The sequence below is a fragment of the Musa acuminata genome, chromosome BXJ3-8 (genome assembly GCF_036884655.1).
Source record: "Musa acuminata AAA Group cultivar baxijiao chromosome BXJ3-8, Cavendish_Baxijiao_AAA, whole genome shotgun sequence".
Taxonomy (NCBI): domain Eukaryota; kingdom Viridiplantae; phylum Streptophyta; class Magnoliopsida; order Zingiberales; family Musaceae; genus Musa; species Musa acuminata.
In genome coordinates, this window is record NC_088356.1 from 9,122,501 (window position 1) to 9,144,212 (window position 21,712).

At 44.7% G+C, this 21,712-nt stretch overlaps 1 protein-coding gene across 1 annotated transcript in view; it reads left to right on the forward strand.

The window, feature by feature from the left end:
• Nucleotides 1-21,360, forward strand: part of LOC103994231 (peroxidase 5-like) — a 32,821-nt gene extending 11,461 nt beyond the window's left edge. The window contains exon 4 of the mRNA XM_065164408.1: nucleotides 21,062-21,360. Coding sequence (XP_065020480.1) covers nucleotides 21,062-21,360 — 299 coding nt within the window. The remainder of the gene's footprint in view (nucleotides 1-21,061) is intronic.
• The last annotated feature ends 352 nt before the right edge of the window (nucleotides 21,361-21,712 follow it).

Consider the following 21,712-nt stretch of genomic DNA (forward strand, 5'->3'; position numbering starts at 1 on the left):
GACATACTCGTAGAAAGCGATATCCCATGTCTCATCGGTATGAGACCTCTCTTGGAATTTTCCATGCCAAACCTTTTGACAATGGTTTCTATGTACCTGGACTGGGATAAGCCAAGCATCCTCTTGGATCTATCTCTATAGATTCTAATCCCCAAGATATAGGATGCTTCCCCTAAGTCCTTCATGGAGAAGTGTCTAGATAACCAAGCCTTTACTGTGGATAGCATTCCTACGTCATTCCCAATGATCAGGATGTCATCCACATATAACACCAAAAAGGTGATAGCGCTCCCACTTACCTTCCTGTACACACAAGGCTCATCTTCGTTCTTAACGAAGTCATAAGATCTGATTGCCTCATCAAATCTTATGTTCCAACTTCGAGAAGCTTGCTTTAGTCCATAAATGGATCTAAGCAACCTACACACCTTATCTGGGCAGTTCTTGGACACGAATCCCTCAGGTTGCATCATATACACCTCCTCCTCGAGGTTCCCATTGAGGAATGCAGTTTTCACATCCATCTGCCAGATCTCATAATCATAGTGTGCTGCAATAGCCAATAGAATTCTAATGGATTTTAGCATTATTACGGGTGAGAAGGTTTCGTCGTAGTCAACACCTTGCCCTTGACGATACCCCTTAGCCACTAGCCTTGCTTTATAGGTCTCTACCTTTCCATCTACTCCGATCTTTTTCTTAAAGATTCACTTGCAACCGATGGGTACAATACCTTTGGGCGCATCAACTAGGTTCCAAACCTTATTAGAGTACATAGAATCCATCTCAGAATTCATGGCTTCTTGCCACTTCCCGGAGTCTATACTCATAATAGCCTCCTCGTAGGTCTGAGGATCAATATCCTCAACATCCTCTCCTCTAATATGTCCCACATATCTTTCAGGAGGATGTGATACTCTATCAGACCTGCGTAAAGTTGAAACTTGTGTATTAGGTACCTGAACAGACTCGGGCTGTAGAGTGGTGCTTGAGCTTGGTTCTCCAACCTCGCTCAACTCTATCATTCTCCCACTATCTCCGCCAAGAATGTGTTCCTTCTGAAGGAACACTGCTCTCTTAGCTACAAAGACCTTTTGGTCCTCGAGATGATAGAAATAATACCCACAAGTTTCCTTGGGGTATCCCACAAATTTGCATCGCTCTGTCCTTGATTCTAACTTATCGGGGTTGTGTCTTTTAACATAGGCAGGGCAGCCCCAAATCTTAACAATCTTAAGATCAGGCTTCTTCCCTTTCCATATCTCATATAGTGTAGACACTACCGACTTAGTTGGAACTCTGTTCAGAAGGTAAGCTGCGGTTTCTAGGGCATATCCCCAGAATGAGATGGGTAGGTCAGCGAAACTCATCATGGACCGTACCATATCTAATAACGTACGATTTCTCCTTTCAGAGACACCATTGAGCTGAGGTGTATAAGGAGGTGTCCATTGGGATAATATCCCATGGTCCTTGAGGAACTGAGTAAACTCTATACTTAAGTACTTACCTCCTCGATCTGATTGAAGAGTTTTGATACTCTTTCCAGTCTGGTTCTCCACCTCATTCTTATACTCTCTGAATTTCTCAAAGGCCTCGGACTTGTACTTCATTAAGTACACATATCCATACCTTGAGAAATCATCAGTAAATGTAATGAAGTAGGAGTAACCTCCAATGACATGAGTTGACATGGGTCCACATACATCCCTATGTATGAGTTCCAACAACTCAATGGCTCTCTCTCTAGTTCCACTAAATGGAGAGTTGGTCAGTTTTCCACGAATGCAAGGCTCACAAGTTGCATATGACACATAGTCGAATGGATCTAGATATCCATCATTTAGTAACTTTTGAATCCTTCTTTCATGGATATGACCTAGCCTACAATGCCACAGGTATGCACTGTTCAACTCATCTCGTTTCCTTTTGGACACATTTACATTCATGATATGTGGAGTAGTGTCTAACATAAATAAACCATTATGCAATGTTCCTTTCGTGATGATCTTATCATCTAATAATATCGAACAACCATTGTTCTCAAAAACAAATTTATATCCACTAACAGTTAAACATGAAATGGAGATAATGTTTTTGATAATAGATGAAACAAAATAACATGCATCTAATGCAATAAAAGCTCCACTAGGCAGATGTAGGGCGACCTCGCCAACAGCTACTACAGTAACTTTTGCTCCATTACCCATCTTGAGGTCCATCTCGCCTCTCTCTAGTCTCCTAGGCCTTGCCAGAACCTGCAACGAATTGCATATATGATAAGCACTACCGGTATCCAATACCCATGTGTTATCATAAGAGTCTGACAAATGGAGACTGATCATGAATGTACCTGAAGCTTCATCAAGCTTTTGTTTCGCCCTTTCTACAAGGTACTCTTTGTAGTTTCTCTTCCAGTGCCCATCTTTACCACAGTGGAAGCACTGGCCTTTGTCCTTTGCTGGGTCTTTCTTAGCAACCTTTGCTTTACCTGGTTTTCCCTTGCCCTTTCCCTTCTTAAGGGACCTTTCTGCTTTCCTTTTCTTTTTGGTCTCACTAGTGTAGAGAAGTGGCTTCTCTTTCTTAATAGTACTCTCTGCCTCCCTCAACATATTGAGGAGCTCTGGGAGAGTCACCTCAAGCTTGTTCATATTAAAATTCATTATGAACTGTGAAAAGGAATCTGGTAGGGACTGAAGCATAATGTCTACACACAAGTTATCCTCTAGGACCATTCCTAGACCTGTGAGTTTCTCTATCTACTCAATCATCTCTAGGACATGGTTCTGAACCGGTGTCCCCTCAGTCATCCTAGCGCGGAAGAGGCTCTTGGATATCTCATATCGTTGAGTCCTTCCTTGTTCCTCAAACAATTTGCGGACATGTAGGAGAATGGATCTGGCATCCATCTTTTCATGTTGTCTCTGTAACTCAGGAGTTATAGAGCCCAATATATAGCACCGAGCAAGAGTGGAGTCATCAATGTACTTCACGTAGTGAGCGATCTCATCCTCGTTTGCCCCTTCGTCGGGCGTAGGCATCAATGTATCAAGGACGTACATGATTTTCTCCACTGTGAGAACAATTCTCAAGTTACGGAGCCAATCCGTATAATTTGGACTAGTGAGGCGGTTGACATCAAGTATGCCACGTAAGGGATTTGAAAGCGACATTTTCTGAAAATAAAGATGCAACAGAAATGAATAACATGCAGATTTTGCAAGAAATAAACTATCAAGATATGGACTTCTATCTTAATATGCTCCCACTATTTTACTAACGAGTCATGCGACACCCTCAGCACGTGAAACGGAAGTTTCCGGCAGACTTCTAGTGGGGATCAGGATCCAATCAGCATCTTAGTGTAACCTCGAGGGACTCGACCAATCACACACTAAGCCTAAAATGTAGGCAACTCTTGCTGATCACAACTCCTTGTGATTCCCATCCTGTTCGGCCTCCGAATCACCATGGCCTCGAGGGACTTGACCAACCATGATGCTCAGTTAAGTCAACACCTTCGTTACAAGATGAGTCTGATTTGATGATATACCCTCGAGGGACTCGACCAAGCATACCATGCCCTCAGGTCACCGGTGACATCTCTATGTCATAAGCAAGATAGCGAATCACGATATAGGTGAGTCTCGAGGGACTCGACCAACTCAACCTACACCGGGAATCGGTTCCTACTTATAACGATGGAAGGCCACGTAGGTCAATCTAATTGCCTCACGTTTACTGACTTAATATTATCGAGAGATGTTTCTATGATTTGGTCTCCTAATATGACATGTCACATATATACATATTTAATATATATCTACATCGCATGCAAATATATATACATATCTAGTATGTGTATAAGCAATCACACCAGATGATTATGGACCACAACCTAATATGATTAGGTCCGAGCCAGTAGGCCTAATCACTCACATCAAGATCTATGTATGCAACGGTGCATCTCTATGCCCTGTGATCATCCATCTCGTCCTCGTCGGTTCCGTCGACATTTTGATGCATCTTGATGCATCGCGATCGTCCGTCTCGTGGGTCCCGCTATTGCATCCACGCTCCCGCTGCGCCTCCTCATGTGATTACAACTTAATCATAGGCACGCAGGCCAGACAATAAACGAGAAATATAATGGAGGCTCGCAGACCTCAATAATAATAATCACAAGTACACACATCACACGGTCCATTATCATCCGTCCACACATCATACATCACATGTATAAATAATCATCATCATGTAGGACTACTAGATAATAATAAAAATAATAATCAACTAAACCTTTTAATTAATTAATATTTTCTGAAATCAGGGACATGTAGGGAATTTCTCAATTCCTAAGGGTATTTTCGTAATTTGGATAAAAGACAGAAACTATAATTTCTCAAATTCATAGGGGCAAAACTATCCTTTTGTCCAAAACCCTAATTCCCTCTTACTGCTGCCGCCGCCGCCACCCTGCTGGCGACGACCTATGAGGCGGGGCGAGGGCATTGCCCTCGCCTGTAGGCGGCACGCTTGTTGGCGGCGCTGCCGCTGAAGGTGGGCGCCCCCGCAGGTGGTTCTACCGGTGGGGCAACGCCCGCAGGCGGTGCTATCCCGCCGGGCGACCGCCCCTATGGGGGGCGGTTTTGCCCGCGGGAGCAGCGGTGGCAAGCGCCGCTACCCTGCGGCGCCTCACCCTGCGGGAGAAGCGGCCGCAGGCGCCTCTGCCCGCGGGCTGCCAGCCCCGCCGGACGCAAGCCTGCTGCAAGCAGGCCGCCGGCCGGTTGCTGCAGACGCAGCCCCTGTGCTGCCCGCCTTCGGTTGTGCTACACACACGCAGATCGAGGGTAGCAACTGTTGCTGCCCTTCCTAGTTTTTGCGTCAACGATTTTGACGTCAAAATTCTTCCTAAACACAACACACGCAGTTTAAAACCAATCATTTGCACGAACAACCTGGCTCTGATACCACTATTGGGAAATCTTGGGGGCGACATCACATGCGCAACGGAAGAACAAGAAAATAAAATCCCCGATTCCCAAAGAGATGTTCGTCATCGTGCGAAGATTGGTGCACAAAATTCGCGAAACTTAAAACTGCGTATAGAGTAGATTGTGTTACCTAGGGAGATCGTATATCCCTGTTTCCTTGCAGATCCTTAGGAGAGGGTGAAGGAGGTCAAGCATCCTCCTCTCTAGCGGTGATCCACATAGCAGGGTTGCGACGACGCTCCTCAAAACTCCAGGCCTGCTCTGAGGTAGAGAGGGAGAGGAGAATAGGAGAGACAAGCAAAGGCTCTAGCCCATGAGGCTCTGAATCCCTCCTATTTATAGAGGTCCCCTGTCAAACCCTAATGGGTCCTCCCCTAGTGGGTATTGGATCTGCATCCAATAAGACAAGGGCTCCGTCGGATATCTAATATCCGAACCTCTACTCATCGCAATGCCTACTATATGTGTGTGACCCTCTAGGCCCAATATCGAGCTGGCCGTGAGTCATACCTGTCAGAACTCCTTCTAACTCAGTGAATTATTATCTCTGTAATAATTCACTCGACTCATCGACTACGGACGTACTAGGCCACTACGTCGTAGTCCCCAAACGATACAAGGGAATCCAATCCATTAAACCTGTCTGTCCTCAGTTATTGTGTACCTATAGTCCCTCATCCATCTAATATTCCAGAGACCGTATATCGGGCATGGTGTTGTCAGACCCATACGGTTTCTACTCGAGTCTCGCTCTAATCGGATTCTCCCGGAGAACTCTTTCTCTCTCAACCCGAATGACCCTGGCTAGGGATTTGTCTGAGCAAGAACACATGGGATATTCCTCTCATGAAGCCGAGAGTGGATGATCCTCTATCGACACTCAATGGCCCTCGTAAGGTTGACTACCACTCCCAATGACCAGTTGTACTAGATCTAGGACAGCCAAACCTATAAGTCTGGTATCAAAGAGTGGAGCACTTATACAGGACATCCTTGGTGTCTCAAGTCTAAGGACCAGATATACCACTAGGACTACGGAATCGCTGTCTGATAATAAGGCATCACCAACCATCCAGCATTCCGTAAGCGGATCAATCAGTGAACTCATTCTCCAATGAGCACCTGTACTGTATCCCTAGTGTCCCTACACGAGCAACTATGAGACCAGTTGCATCCATCATATGGACGGGTATACAGCACACCAGTCTGTCCGGTTATCACGATGTCCCTCTCGAGTAACCTATGACCGAGATTATTTAGGATATGTGTTTAAAGGTGAATCGATCTCATTATCATGATCTCATCATGATCCGATTCCCATTGCACAAATCCAAGGACATCACAATATATATATATATGCATTTATGTCATAGTTATAAAGTGATATGCGCCAAAATATAATAAGCAAAAAGATTCTGTATCAAGTCACACGTGCCATCACTCACGTGATTGGCTTGCTGGGCACCAATGACTAGCAGATGCTTACTGATACAGGTGAACTAGAGAGTTACTAGGAAGTAATTGAAAGTGAACAGAAAAATAAGTGGTTAGTTGCTATGCAAGAAGAGATGGATGCTCTACAGAAGAACCACATATATGATTTAGTAGAACTATTAAAATGAATGAAGGTTTTGAAGAACAAGTGGGTTGTCAGGTTAAGAATCAAGAATATTATTCTCAACCAGAGTACAAAGCTAGATTTGTTGTGAAAGTCTTCGGTTAAAGTATAGGTATTAGCTTTAAAGAGATTTTTTCTCCTATTATTAAAGTATCTTCTATTCACGTTGCTCTCCTATTATTAAAGTGTCTTCTATTCATATTGCTCTTAGTATTATTGTTAGTTGGATATAAAGATAGCTTTCCTCCATAGCGATTTAGAGGAAGAAATTTATATGGAGCAACCAGAAGGCTTCACAATCAAAGGTAAAGAAAACTTTATCTACAAGTTGAGGAAGAGCTTGTATGGGTTGAAGTAAGCTCCAAGATAGTGGTACAGAAAGTTTGATTCATTTAGATATAAAAGAACGATTTCAGATCATTGTGTGTATATCAAATGGTTCAGTAAGGATTTTATTATTATCTTACTTTATGTTGATGATATGCTTATCCTTGGGAAAGACATATCTACAATTGACAGGTTGAAGAAAGAACCGAGTGAGTCCTTTACAATGAAGGACATAGGGTCAACAAAACAGATACTAGGCATGCAGATTTCCCGTGATAGAAAAAATAAGAAGATTTGGTTGTCATAGGAGAAATACATTGAGAAGGTATTGAAAAAGTTCAATAAGAGGAATGCAAAGCTAGTTGGTTCTCCTCTTTCAGGTCACTTCAAGTTGTGCTCAGAGTAGAGTTTGTTAAATGATGAGGAGAAGGAGAAAATGCAAAAGGTTCCTTATGCTTTAATAATTGGAAGTTTAATGTACGCGATGGTATGTACGAGACCAGACATTGCATATGTAGTAGGTGTTACTAGTATATTTCTTACAAATCCAAGCAAAGAACACTGGACAGCAGTGCAGTGGACCTTTAAATATCTCAAAGGGAGCTCTAAGGTTTGTTTAAGCTTTCGAGGTAGACCACCTTATCACGGACAAACTTCTAAACAGGATGTTGGATGCAATGCTTATCTATATCCGTGTCTTTTGGTTTGTTCATGCTTTACCCAGCATGTAGAGGGATAGTCGAAGGCATAACAACCCTATTTTAGTTGAGTTTGGTGGCCTTCTTAGGCTTGTAAATAAAGGTTGTATCATATGGACACTTGTGAGAGATATTCGGTCTATAATGGATCATTTTGACCTTTTGTTGTGCAATCGTTCAGAGCTTGTAAAATTTGTTTATAATTTGTATTGTTTATGAAGTGTTTCCTAAAATGTTTACTTATGGATCCCGAACACGCAAGAGTACTGCACGACTTAGGCAAAACTAGCTAAGTCTATGACAGATGGTATTAGAGACCTAGTAGGGCTATGTTGTGGGTAGTCAGCACACACGCGATCATTTTGGGGAAAACGGGCATGGAGATTTAGAGAAAAGGAGTCGCTCAGAGGAGCGGGCATCTGAGATTAACATTAAGAGGAATGACCAACCCTTCGTGCAAGAGGTACCATGAGAACAAGCAAGCTTGAAAAATACATAGTGCACAAAGGTTGGGATGGCTAAGTTCGAGCTGCGGCTCGACGTTGACAACTATACTTGATGGTGCTCAAGGCAAGCGAGGCACTTGATAAAGAATAAGACCATGCAAGGTGGAATGGGTTGCTCAACGACTGAAAGAGTTATGCAAAACTCACAAAGGTGAGAGGAATTATTAACTCGAAGAATTCGGTACTAATGTAAGGGCTTATATGTGGATGATGGAATGTTCATGGCTATCCCAAGGCGATCAAAACTCGGTGCCATGGAACATTGAAACTTTCTCTTCGACATGAGAAGGATACGTCTATAGGAGGCTGAAGTGTGCAGTGAGTTCAACATGTTGCTAGGCCTTGAGTGGTGCAACGGGGGCTGTATTGACGTGGAGTCGCAATCTAGCAAGTGCGTTTGCAAGAGGTAGAACAATACACAATTTGTTCAGCAGATCGGTATAATCCAAGGGGATGGTGGTCTCCGAAACTTTCAGAGTAAAGGAAATGAAGAGAGATATTGCTCTAATGAGATAGATATCCAGAAGGAGAATCATGTGCAACAGACTATACATGTTTAGGAGGAGTACCTCAAAAATAACAACTCCACAAAGCTCAATGGATCGAGTGAGCGACGAGGAGTCATCGCATGATCTCACTTGAAAGAATGTATTGTTGGATGCATTGCAAGATCAAGTGGGAGAGCGACTTAAAGAAATATAAATGAAGGGACACTTGGAGTCGATATGGAGATCAGACTCAAGGGTGGGCTAACCCGTAGAATGGTGGGTGCGAGGGCCACCATCAACTCAATGCAAAACGAGTAGTGGAGCAACTTGGGTGTAACTTAGTGAAGTACCCAAGCCGCATGAAGTGAGCCGACATAGAAGATGGAACATAGAGCGGAGGCACAAAGCTTTCCTTGGATAGAGGTCAAGGACATAAACTTTTGCAGAGACAAGAGCAGAATCATGTTGTTTCATGGGTCCTTTATTCTGATAGAGCAGACTCATCTTGCATGGTGACAATGATGAATAGAGCTTTTGGGCACATGCACCTTATCTCAGAGAAGCATTTGATGGAGGAACTAAGGCGACTCAACTTACGGAGGCAAAGTTGGGTTCAGAAGGCATTGGCACGGTGCAAGAAGACGTGGAGGTGGGTACTCTTGAAGAATATGCCATAGTGTTGTCATTTAAGTTGCTATGAAGGAAGCAGTGTGCAGCAGAGATTGTGTTGGTAGGGGCAGGGGCCTAGGATCCAGACAATGGTGCACCATTTTCAGCGAAGTTAGGGGACTTTGGGATCTACTAGGCGACGAACTATCCTAAAGCGGTGCTTCATCTAAGTGTGACCCAAGAGCGGGTGGATGAAGGTCGATTGCCGAAGGAGCGAACAAAATCAAAGATGGAAGAGACCGTGCAATGTATTGGCCGAGGCCACACATGGAGAGATCATCATTCGAGTTCATCCCACCATGATCAGAATATCCCACCATGATCAGAATGCAATGGAGATGTCACCAGGAGGCGACATGGTACAACGGATCGTGGTGGAATAGTTTGTGGCAAAACAATACACAAGACATAGTCCCGTAAGGAACTATATCATACGGAGGTATGATCGAGAGCTATTAGGAGCTCCACTTCGGTGAATAACATGACAGCAAGAAGGCTATGGATTCAATGAGTGAAGGCCATGGTACCGTAGAGGCGGATCTTCCGTGCATGTATCGAGTTTTGCATCGGATAAAAACCTTGGTTATCAGCATATTGTCACGGACTTAGCTAGTTTTGCCTAAGTCGTGCGGCACCCTTGCGTGTCCGTTCGTAAAGGTCAACCTCCCCGAAGCCTCCCATGTCCCTTAGGACCCACAGAAGAGAGAACGGGTTAGAGAAAACGCCTCATTCGGGATCAACAAGCAAACATTTCCGAAAACACTTTATAGACAATGCAAATTACAAACAGACTTTATAAGCTCTGAACAGTTGCACAACAAATGGTTAAAATGGTCCACTACAGACCAAAAATCTCTCACAAGTGTCCACATGACACAACCTTTATTTACAAGCCTAAAGCGGCCACCAAACCCAACTAAAATAGGACTATTAAGCCTTCGACTGTCCCTCTACATGCTAGGCAAAGTATGAACATACCAAAAGACATGGACATATATAAGCATTACATCAAATATCCTGTTTAGAAGTTTATCCGTGACATTCTCCCCCACTTATTCCTTCAACGTCCTCGTCGAAGCCTTTGTGAACACTGCAACTCCTCGCTTTTGCTGAGTCTTCAATCTTATGCTCCAGCTGCAATATGCCTCTTGGCTCCTAGCTGCTCTCCACTGCTATTTTTGAGTAGTCAAACCTTTGATCCGCTATGCTGCTTCAACTCACCAATGACTTTGACTCTAGTGTGGGGTTGGTTGAGTTATGTTGATCCTTGTTGATTCCTGCGAATCCTTCAGATAAAGGAAAAGACTATCCTTACTGCGCTAGTCTCTCAAATGCCTCATACTGCTTGAACTGGGTGGATGCTTGTTGGAGCTTTAACGAGCATCGTCTTACAAACTTCTGAAGTTTTGGGTCCTTCCTCCATAAAATTTGTCAATTGACTCTTTTTTTCACTTAGTTGTCACTTCCAAGTAAGTTCACATCACTTCCGCTTTCGATTGGCATTTCGTTGGGAAATGAAGCGAACAATCTACTCTTAGTAGCATTGATCACCGTTGGTGAGGATTTGACAACTATTGTCTTCCATTATCTTCGAAGGGTCTTTGAACCTGTGCAGAGCTCCTCTGTTGGATAGATAAGAGAATTAGGATACTCAGTTTCTCCCATTCTCTTAACGGTTGAGAAGGCAAAGGTTACTTGACTTCGCCCACCTCCTCGAGGTTGTACTCCTTGCATCGAGCTGGTTACTGGCCTTCGCTTGCTCTTTGCTCACACTTCTGAAGCACTTGAAGTGTTTGCACTCCTTGCGTTGAGTTAGTTACTATGATTCACCTTCTCAATGCAATCGAACTTCTGGAATGTAGGAAGTTTTCACCCCAACTTGGAGTAATTCTCTAATAGATTTGGTCGCCTCTGGGATTGTACCGTCTTCTCCATTAACCTTACCGCCTACTCCACTGAGTAGCAAAGGTACAGTACCACGTACTGCCTACTTCGTTCCTTGGTCGTGCACTTTGCTTGACTCGAAGTCCTTCACTTTTGGCTATCTTGATGAGAAGCTCGTTGACACCGATCTTACGAAGTGGAGATTCCAGTAGCTCCCAATCATACCTCCGTATGATCTAGTCCCTCATGGGAAAATGTCATGTGTATCGCATTGCCACGAACTGTTCTACCATGATTTGTTGCACCATGTCGCCTCCTGGTGATATCTCCATTGCATTCTGATCCTTATGGGATGAACTCGAATTGTGATCCCTCCATGTGTGGCCTCTGCCAATACATCGCAGGGTCTCTTCCACCTTCGATTTTGTTCACTCATTTGGCAATCAACCTTCATCTACCCACTCTTGGGTCACACCTAAATGAAGCACTGCTCTAGGACAATCCGTCACCTAGTAGCTCCCAAAGTCCCTCGACTTCACTACAATTAGTGTACCATTGTCTAGATCTTGGGCCTCTGCCCCTACAAGTACAATCTTCGCTGTGCACCGCTTCCTTCATGGCAACTTGAATGGTAACACTATGACATATTATTCAAGAGTACCTACCTCCGCGTTCTCTTGCCCCGTGCTAAGGCCTTCTGAACCTAACTTCGCCTCTGCAAGTTGAGTCGCCTTAGTTCCTCCATCAAATGCTTCTCTGAGATAAGGTGCATGTGCCCAGAAGCTCCCTTCGTCTTTGGCACCATGCAAGATGAGTCTGCTCCGTCAGAATGAAGGACCCATGGAACAACATGATCCTGCTCTTGCCTCTACAAGAGTTCATGTCCTTGATCTCTGTCTAAGGAAAGCACTGTGCCTCCGCTCCATGTTCTATCTTCTATGTTGGCTCCTTTCATGCGGCTTGGGCACTTTGCCAAGTTACACCCAAGTTACTCCGCTCCTCGTTTTTGCATTGAGTTGATGGTGGCCCTCGCGCCCACCATTCCATGGGTCAGCCCTCCCTTGAGTCTGATCTCCATATCGACTCCAAGTGTGCTTTCATTTGTGTTGCTTTGGGTCGCTTCCCCACTTGATCTTGTAATGCATCCACCAATGCATTCTCTCAAGCGAGATCATGCGACGACTCCTCACCACTTACTCGGTCTATTGAGCTTCATGGAGTTGTTGTTTATTGAGGTACTCCTCAACATGTGAGGTCCATCCCACATGATTCTCCTGGATAACTATCCCGTTGGAGCAATATCTCTTTTCGTTTCTTCGTTTCGGAGACCACCATCCCCTTGGACTACTCCGATTTGCTGAACAAACTGTGCATTGTTCTGTCTCCTCTCCTGCAAACGCACTTGCTAGATTGCAACTCCATGTCAATACAACCCCCGCTGCACCACTCAAGGCCTAGCAACATGCTGAACTCGTTGCACACTTCAGCCTCCTACAGACGTATCCTTCATATACCGAAAAGAAAGTTCTAATGCTCCATGGCGCCGAGTTTCGGTCGCCTTGGGATGGTCACGAACATTCCGTCGCCCGCATAAAAGCCCATGTATGAGTACCAAATTCTTTGAGTTAGCAATTCCCCTCACCTCTGTGAGCTTTGCACAACTCTTACGGTCGCTGAGCAACTCATTCCACCTTGCATGGTCTAATCCTTTACCAAGCACCTCGCTTGCCTTGAGCACCATCAAATATAGTTGTCAACGTTAAGCCGTAGCTCAAACTCAACCATCCCAACCTTTATGTGCTCTACATTCTTCCAAGCTTGCCCGTTCTTGTGGTGCCTCTTGCGCGAAGGGTTGGCCATTCCTCTGAATGTCAATCTCAGATGCCTGCTCCTCCGAGCGACTCCTTTTCCCTATATCTCCATGCCCATTTTCCCCCAAACGGTCGCGCGTGTGCTGACTGCCCTCAATGCAGGCCCGCTAGGTCCCCCACATTTGCATGCTAAGTGTTTCTATGAGTGCTTGTCCCGCTCTGATACCATATGTCATGGACTTAGCTGGTTTTGCCTAAGTCGTGCGGCACCCTTGCGTGTCCATCTGTAAAGGTCAGTCTCCCCGAAGCCTCCCATATCCCTTAGGACCCACAAAAGAGAGAACGGGTTAGAGAAAATGTCTCATTCAAGATCCACAAGCAAACATTTTCGAAAACACTTCATAGACAATGCAAATTACAAACAGACTTTACAAGCTCTGAACAGTTGCACAACAAAGGGTCAAAATGGTCCACTAAAGATCGAAAATCTCTCACAAGTGTCCACATGACACAACCTTTATTTACAAGCTTAAAGCGGCCACCAAACCCAACTAAAATGGGACTATTAAGCCTTTGGCTGTCCCTCTACATGCTAGGAAAAGTATGAACATACTAAAAGACACGGACATACATAAGCATTACATCAAACATCCTATTTAGAAGTTTGTCCATGACAATATGGGGGTTGTGTTCCACCGAGGGAAAAGTTTGAATGCAAGTACCAGTGAGTCCCATGGGAGGGACTTGATTATTTAGAGGTATGATCGAAGTAGTTGGAGAGTTGGACTACTCTAGAGCCAATATTCACTTAAGGGAGCCTGACAAGTCAGAGGACAATGTCGAGTAAGCAAACGTTGCTACCAAGGAAGCTAAGGAGTACATAATTGGTGCAAACCCTACAATATGATGGCAGAGGTAATGCATGAGATTTGCAGTCTATCTTTGCATCGACCAAAGGGAGCTACTTGGAGAACACATAAGTGTTGAAGCAGGGGGTCGAAATGGGCGAGGAAGTGACGATGAGTCTATAAGTGTTAGGATCAAGAGCACTAAGAGGGGGGGGGGGTGAATTAGTGCAGCGGAAATCTTTCACTATTAAAATCGAAAGCTGCGTTCGTTTGATAAAAATGATTTCGATGTAAAAGCCGATTCTAAGATTACTTTAACTTAAGATTAAGCGAGATGACGTTAAAGTAAATCTACGAAGGCAGTTTACAGTTTATGATGAAAATCAGAATGCAAGCGCAAACTGAAATGCGACGTTCGTACGATAAAACCGGTTTACGTCTAAATGCCAATTTTGAAGATACTGAACTTTGAGATACGTTTTATAAATGCGCAGAAGGCAGTTTGCAGTTATGATTGAAATCAAAACGTAAACGTAAACTGAAATTTAATGATCGTACGAAAAAGATGATTTACGTCTAAACGCAGATTCGGAAAGCTCTGAACTTAGAAACTCGTTCGTAAAAGCGCAGAAGGCAGTAGCTATTTAGGAGGTTTGCAGTAAAGATAAAATGCTCAAAGTAAATGCAAACCGAGATTTAGAGTGGTTCGGTCAATCTTGACCTACTCCACTTTTGGCTTCCTCCACCGACGAGGTCACCGACGTCAACTAGAGGCCTTCCTTCAATAGGCGAAGGCCAACCACCCTTTTACAGTTTCACTCTTTTTGATGGGCTTAGGAGACAACCCTTACAAAAATTTTCTCTCCTCTCTTTACAACTTAAAACTTTGAAGAACAGAGGGAGGAGAATTTTTGGCCTTTACAACAATTTTGAGCTCTAAGAATCACAGAAAAGGATCAAGATTTCGGTGTATGTCTGTGCCCTTTCAGTGCTGAATGGGTGGGGTATTTATAGGCCCCAACCCAGTTCAAATTTGGAGCTCAAAACTGTCAATTCCCGGAATTCCGGGATCAGGCGGTTGCACCTCCTGACTGGAGCGGTTGCACCGCCTGGCAGAGCTCGAAGACTGAGCCTCTGAGCGGTGCCACCTCTATCAGGGGCGGTTGCACCTCTCTGCTAGAGCTCGAAGACCGAGCTCAGGCGATTGCACCTCCTGACTGGGGTGGTTGCACCGCCTGGCAGAGCTCGAAAACTGAGCTCAGGCGGTGCCACCTCTTGTCAGGAGAGGTTGCACCGCCCAATCTCGCTTGGAGACTAAGCCCAGGCGGTGCCACCTCCTGGCTGGGGCGGTTGCACCGCCCAGTCTCCCTGGGAGACTTAGCCCAGGCGGTGCTACCTCTTGGCTTGGGCGGTTGCACCTCCCACAGTAATTAGGGTCCGAATGGGTAGATCCATTCGGCCCAATTTGGGTCTTTCAGGGGCCGAATTACCCCAAGATTAAGTTAATGGGATCACCTCCCATTTCTAACTTAATCATTGTGCTAACTACGATTTTTCCTAAGACATTTACTGTAACTTGCTCCGGTGCGTCAATCGCTTCTTCTAGCGAGCTTCCGGCGAACTTCCGTCGATCGTCCGATGAACCCTCGGTGATGCTCCTGCGGACTTCCGGCAAACTCCTGGACTTGTGATGATCCACTTGGCGAGTTCCGACGAGCTTCTTTGGCAAGCTCATGGACTTCTCGGATTTGTTCCCTCAGAACCTCCGACGACAGTCCGAACTTCCGTCGAACTCTCGAACTCCCAACGTGATCATTGTCTTGACTCCGGTGCAACTCCTGTTGCATGTCTTTCTTCCATCGTAGTTAATCCTGAACACTTAAAACAAAACTTCGATCGAGACAATGAATCCTAAGCAATTAACCAAGTTGTCCGGCATGTCATTGGTCCCTCGACGCTTCGTCCGATTCTTCGGCGCATCGTCCTTTCCTGCAGCCTATTGCCCAATCGGCCAGTTGACTCCGCAACTCCGATATCCTTGGCACAATACCCGCTCTTCTTGGCCCGATGCCCGAGTTCATGGCCCGAAGCCTTCTGTCGATACGTCGACTGTTCCACCGGCCCGACGTCCAATCTTCTGACATGTTCCTCCGGCACAACATGATTTTCTTGCTTTAATTGTCTCTGTAGTCCAATCCGTTAAACAACGGTGGACGAAAAACCGATAAGCCCTCTTGAAAGCCATGAAGAGCCATTTCTCTCGGGTGTAAATCCGAAATGAGAAATACCCCACTCTGATACCAATTGTTAGGATCAAGAGCACTAAGAGGGGGGGGGGTGAATTAGTGCAGCGAAAATCTTTCACTATTAAAATCGAAAGCTGCATTCGTTTGATAAAAATGATTTCGATGTAAAAGTCGTTTCTAAGATTACTTTAACTTAAGATTAAGCGAGATGACGTTAAAGTAAATCTACGAAGGCAGTTTGCAGTTTATGATGAAAATCAGAATGCAAGCGCAAACTGAAATGCAACGTTCATACGATAAAACCGGTTTACGTCTAAATGCTGATTTTGAAGATACTGAACTTTGAGATACGTTTTATAAATGCGCAGAAGGCAGTTTGCAGTTATGATTGAAATCAAAACGTAAACGTAAACTGAAATGTAATGATTGTACGAAAAAGTCGATTTACGTCTAAACGCAGATTCGGAAAGCTCTGAACTTAGAAACTCGTTCGTAAAAGCGCAGAAGGCAGTAGCTATTTAGGAGGTTTGCAGTAAAGATAAAATGCTCAAAGTAAATGCAAACCGAAATTTAGAGTGGTTCGGTCAATCTTTACCTACTCCACTTTTGGCTTCCTCCACCGACGAGGTCACCGACGTCAACTAGAGGCCTTCCTTCAATAGGCGAAGGCCAAACACCCTTTTACAGTTTCACTCCTTTTGATGGGCTTAGGAGACAACCCTTACAGAAATTTTCTCTCCTCTCTTTACAACTCAAAACTTTGAAGAACAAAGGGAGGAGAACTTTTGGCCTTTGCAACAATTTTGAGCTCTAAGAATCACAGAAAAGGATCAAGATTTCGGTGTATGTCTGTGCCCTTTCAGTGCTGAATGGGTGGGGTATTTATAGGCCCCATCCCGGTTCAAATTTGGAGCTCAAAATTGTCAATTCCCGGAATTCCGAGATCAGGCGGTTGCACCTCCTGACTGGAGCGGTTGCATCGCCTGGCAGAGCTCGAAGACTGAGCCTCTGGGCGGTGCCACCTCTGTCAGGGGCGGTTGCACCTCTCTGCCAGAGCTCGAAGACCGAGCTCAGGCGGTTGCACCTCCTGACTGGGGCGGTTGCACCGCCTGCTAGAGCTCGAAGACCGAGCTCAGGCGGTGCTACCTCCTGTCAGGGGAGGTTGCACCGCCCAATCTCGCTTGGAGACTAAGCCCAGGCGGTGCCACCTCCTGGTTGGGGCGGTTGCACCGCCCAGTCTCCCTGGGAGACTTAGCCCAGGCGGTGCTACCTCCTGGCTTGGGCGGTTGCACCTCCCACAGCAATCAGGGTCCGAATGGGTAGATCCATTCGACCCAATTTGGGTCTTTCAGGAGCCCAATTGCCCCAAGATTAAGTTAATGGGATCACCTCCCATTTCCAACTTAATCATTGTGCTAACTACAATTTTTCCTAAGACATTTACTACAACTTGCTCCGGTGCGTCAATCGCTTCTTCTAGCGAGCTTCCGGCGAACTTCCGTCGATCATCCGATGAACCCTCGGTGATGCTCCTACGGACTTCCGGCAAACTCTTGGACTTGCGACGATCCACTTGGCGAGTTCCGATGAGCTTCTTTGGCAAGCTCATGGACTTCTCGGATTTGTTCCCTCAGAACCTCCGACGACAGTCCGTACTTTCGTCGAACTCTCGAACTCCCAACGTGATCATTGTCTTGACTCCGGCGCAACTCCTGTTGCATGTCTTTCTTCCATCATAGTTAATCCTGCACACTTAAAACAAAACTTCGATCGAGACAATGAATCCTAAGCAATTAACCAAGTTGTCCGGCATGTCATTGGTCCCTCGACGCTTCGTTCGATTCTTCGGTGCATCGTTCTTTCCTGCAGCCTATTGACCAATCGGCCAGTTGACTCCGCAACTCCAATATCCTTGGCACAATACCCGCTCTTCTTGGCCCGATGCCCGAGTCCATGGCCCGAAGCCTTCTGTCGATACGTCGACCGTTCCACCGGCCTGACGTCCAATCTTCTGACATGTTCCTCCGGCACAACATGATTTTCCTGCTTTAATTGTCTCATCCTGATCGAAGCATCCTGCGTCACTCAAAACGCAGATTAAATCATAAACATATATCAAGTGGTTTCATCATCAAAATACGAGATTCAACAATAAGGACTTAACTACCCAAAATCAAGCATTAGCTAGAATGGAGATGGACTCGAAGGAGTGACATAGAGACATATCTATTGATCGTGAAGAAAATGGATGCATATACAAGGTGACGGATAGTAGAGCCATGGGTATGGTAGCGCCATAGTACCGCAGAGGCGGGACTTCCGTGAAAGTCATTGATCCCTTGCTCTCATGGAGGGAGAGTGCTTGGTCATGAAAGGGGCCGAGGAGGTGGAGCAAGCAGAGGCAAACTCCAAGTACCGAGACAAGGCTAAAGGGCATAGGCCAAGGAACTTCGTAAGATTAGTGTCAACGAGCTTCTTATCAAGATAACAAAAAATGAAGGACTTCGGGTCGTACAAGAGTGCATGACCAAGGAATGAAGCAGGTAGTACGCGGTGTTGTACCTTTGCTACTTAGTAGAGTAAGCGGCAGGGTTGATGGAGAAGATGGTATAATACCAAAGGCGACCAAAACTATTAGAGACTTACTCCAAGTTGGGATGAAAACTTCCTGCATTCCAGAAGTTCGATGGCATTGAGAAGGTGAATCACAGTAACTAACTCAATACAAGGAGTGCAAACACTTCGAGTACTTTAGAAGTCTGAGCAAAGAGTATGCGAAGGTCAGTAACTAGCTCGATGTATGAAGTACAATCTTTGAGGAGGTGGGCGAAGTCAAGTAACCATTGTCTTCTCAACTCTTAAGAGAATGAGTGAAACCAAGTACCCAAATTCTCTTACTTATCTACTAGAGGAGCTCTGCACAGGTTCAAAGACCCTTCGAAGATAATGGAAGATAATAGTTGTTAAATCCTCAACAATGGTGATCGGTGCTACTAAGAGTAGATTATCCGCTTTATTTCCCAACAGAATGCCAATCGAAAGCAGAAGTGATGTAAATCTACTTGGAAGTGACAACTAAGTGAAAGAAGAGTCGATGGGCAAATTTTGTGTTGGAAGGGCCCAAAACTTCAAAAGTTTGCAAGGCGATGCTCGTTAAAGCTCCAACAAGTATCCACTCAATTCAAACAGCATGAGACATTTGAGAGACTGACACATAGTAAGGATGGTCTTTTGCTTAATCTGATGGATCTATAGGAACCAACAGGGATCAGCACAACTCAGCCAACCCCACACTAGAGTCAGAGTCATTAGCGAGTTGAAGCAGCATAGCGGATCAAAGGTTCGACTACTCAAAACAGCAGCGGAGAGCAGTTGGGAGCCAAGAGGCGGATTGCAACTGGAGCAAAAGATTAAAGACTCAGCAAAGGCAAGGAGTTGCAGTGTCGGCAAAGGCTTCGACGATGACGTCGAAGGAATAAGTGGGGAGAATGTCATGGACAAACTTCTAAACATGATGTTGGATGTAATGCTTATGTATATCCGTATTTTTTGGTTTGTTCATGCTTTGCCCAACATATAGAGGGACGATCGAAGGCATAACAACCCTATTTTAGTTAGGTTTGGTGGCCTTCTTAAGCTTGTAAATAAAGGTTATGTCATGTGGATACTTGTGAGAGATATTCGGTCTATAGTGGACCATTTTGACCATTTGTTGTGCAATTGTTCAGAGCTTGTAAAGTCTGTTTGTAACTTGCATTGTCTATGAAGTATTTCCTGAAATATTTATTTATGGATCCCGATTGAGGTGCTTTTCTTAACCCGTTTTATCTTTTGTATGTCCTAAGGGACCATGGGAGGTTTCGGAGAGGTTGACCATTGCGGATGGATACGCAAGGGTGTCGCATGACTTAGGCAAATCCAGCTAAGTCCGTGATAACCTGTGTTGATAGGTTATACAGATGTAGATATGACAAGAGATATTGATATAAGAAAGTCTACATTAGGTTTTGTACTCACTTTTGCAAGGGGAGTTGTGTTATGATAATCTAGATTGCAAAGGTGTATTATATTTTTCACCACATAAGTAGAATATATTATTGCTATAGAAGTTTACAAAGAAATATTATTGATGAAAAAATTCTTACAAGAATTGGGGTTGAAACAGAAAAATTATGTCGTGTACTATGATAATAGAGCATCATCCATTTGTTTAAGAACTCAATTTTTTATTCTAAGTCAAAGCATATAGATGTCAAATACCACTGGATTCGAAATGTACTTGAAGAGAAGCAGTTGTAACTTCAGAAAATTCACACAGATGACAATGGAGCAGACATGTTGACAAAGACCTTACTGAAAGAAAGACAGGAGATATGCTAATAGCTGATCGATATGGCTTCATATTGAGGAGTCATAGGATAGCCTCCCTTATGGGCTGAATGAGGAGACTGTTGGGCAGACAACCCATTGGTTCAGCCCATAGTGGGCTTTAATAGCCCACAACTCACTTAAGCCTAAACTCTCTTTTCTCATTTAACCTAAATCCTAACCCTTTTAACCAAGAGGTGTGGTGATAGGGAAGAAAAAAAGGGGCAGCGATGATTGTGAAAAAGGAAAGGGAAGAAGAAAAGGATAATACAGAGACTATTTTCAATCATCCAGGCAGTGTTATCACCTAAGGTTAAATCAAATTAGATTTTGGATATTGTGTACAATCCTTGTATCTCAGTTATTCTCTTATGATTATTGCTTCGATTTTCGACAATTGATTCTGAGATTTGAATATCCATTATTTTTATAGTGAATTTTCTAAAACTTGTCCCATGAATTTTATCATTCACATGATTTTCTACGTAAATCTTAATATTTTATTTAATTATAATTTTTATTTAATTATAATTTTTATTTAATTATATTACTTATTATGATCTATTTGTATTTGTTCTTATACAAAATTTCGGTTCACCAATAGTTTCGTACTTATTATGCCCTTCCTTCGCCAACAGGCTCTACAACTACAACAAGAAAGCGAGCTGCCCAGTTGAAGAGGCGATGCCCTCTACGGAGCAACAGCGTGGTGCCCATGGATTCATCGACCCCCTTCACGTTCGATACCAGCTACTACAGGAACCTGTTGGTGAACCGAGGTCTGTTCACTTCCGATCAGACCCTCACGTCGACATGGGCCATGGCCGCGAAGGTGAGGCAGCTCGCGGGCAATCCCATGCTCTTCTAGAGGAAGTTTGCAGCTGCAATGGTGAAGATGGGTAAGATCGGAGTCCTCACCGGGAGAAAGGGTGAGTGTTGTGGGAGACAATCTTTTAGCCGTGGCCTCGGGGTCTACGCGGCTCGATTCGAGTCCGGATGACGGGGGGGATCTTCCCGAGATGGCCTTCGAGTCCGCTGAGGTGGTCGTGTGCGGTGGTCGGGACAGTGTTGTCGACTCCTCCGAGCAGGAACTCCTCGCCTTCTCGTCCCGCGGGGACCTTCGGCTTTGCACCTGCATAAAGGTCGGGTCGGGGTGCTCGGCCCGACCCCTTCGACGATCAAGTTAATTGATGTGAAGGGGACTTCAGACAATGAAATCTTTTTTGTGTTTGTCCTCCCCCCTCTGCTGATGAAT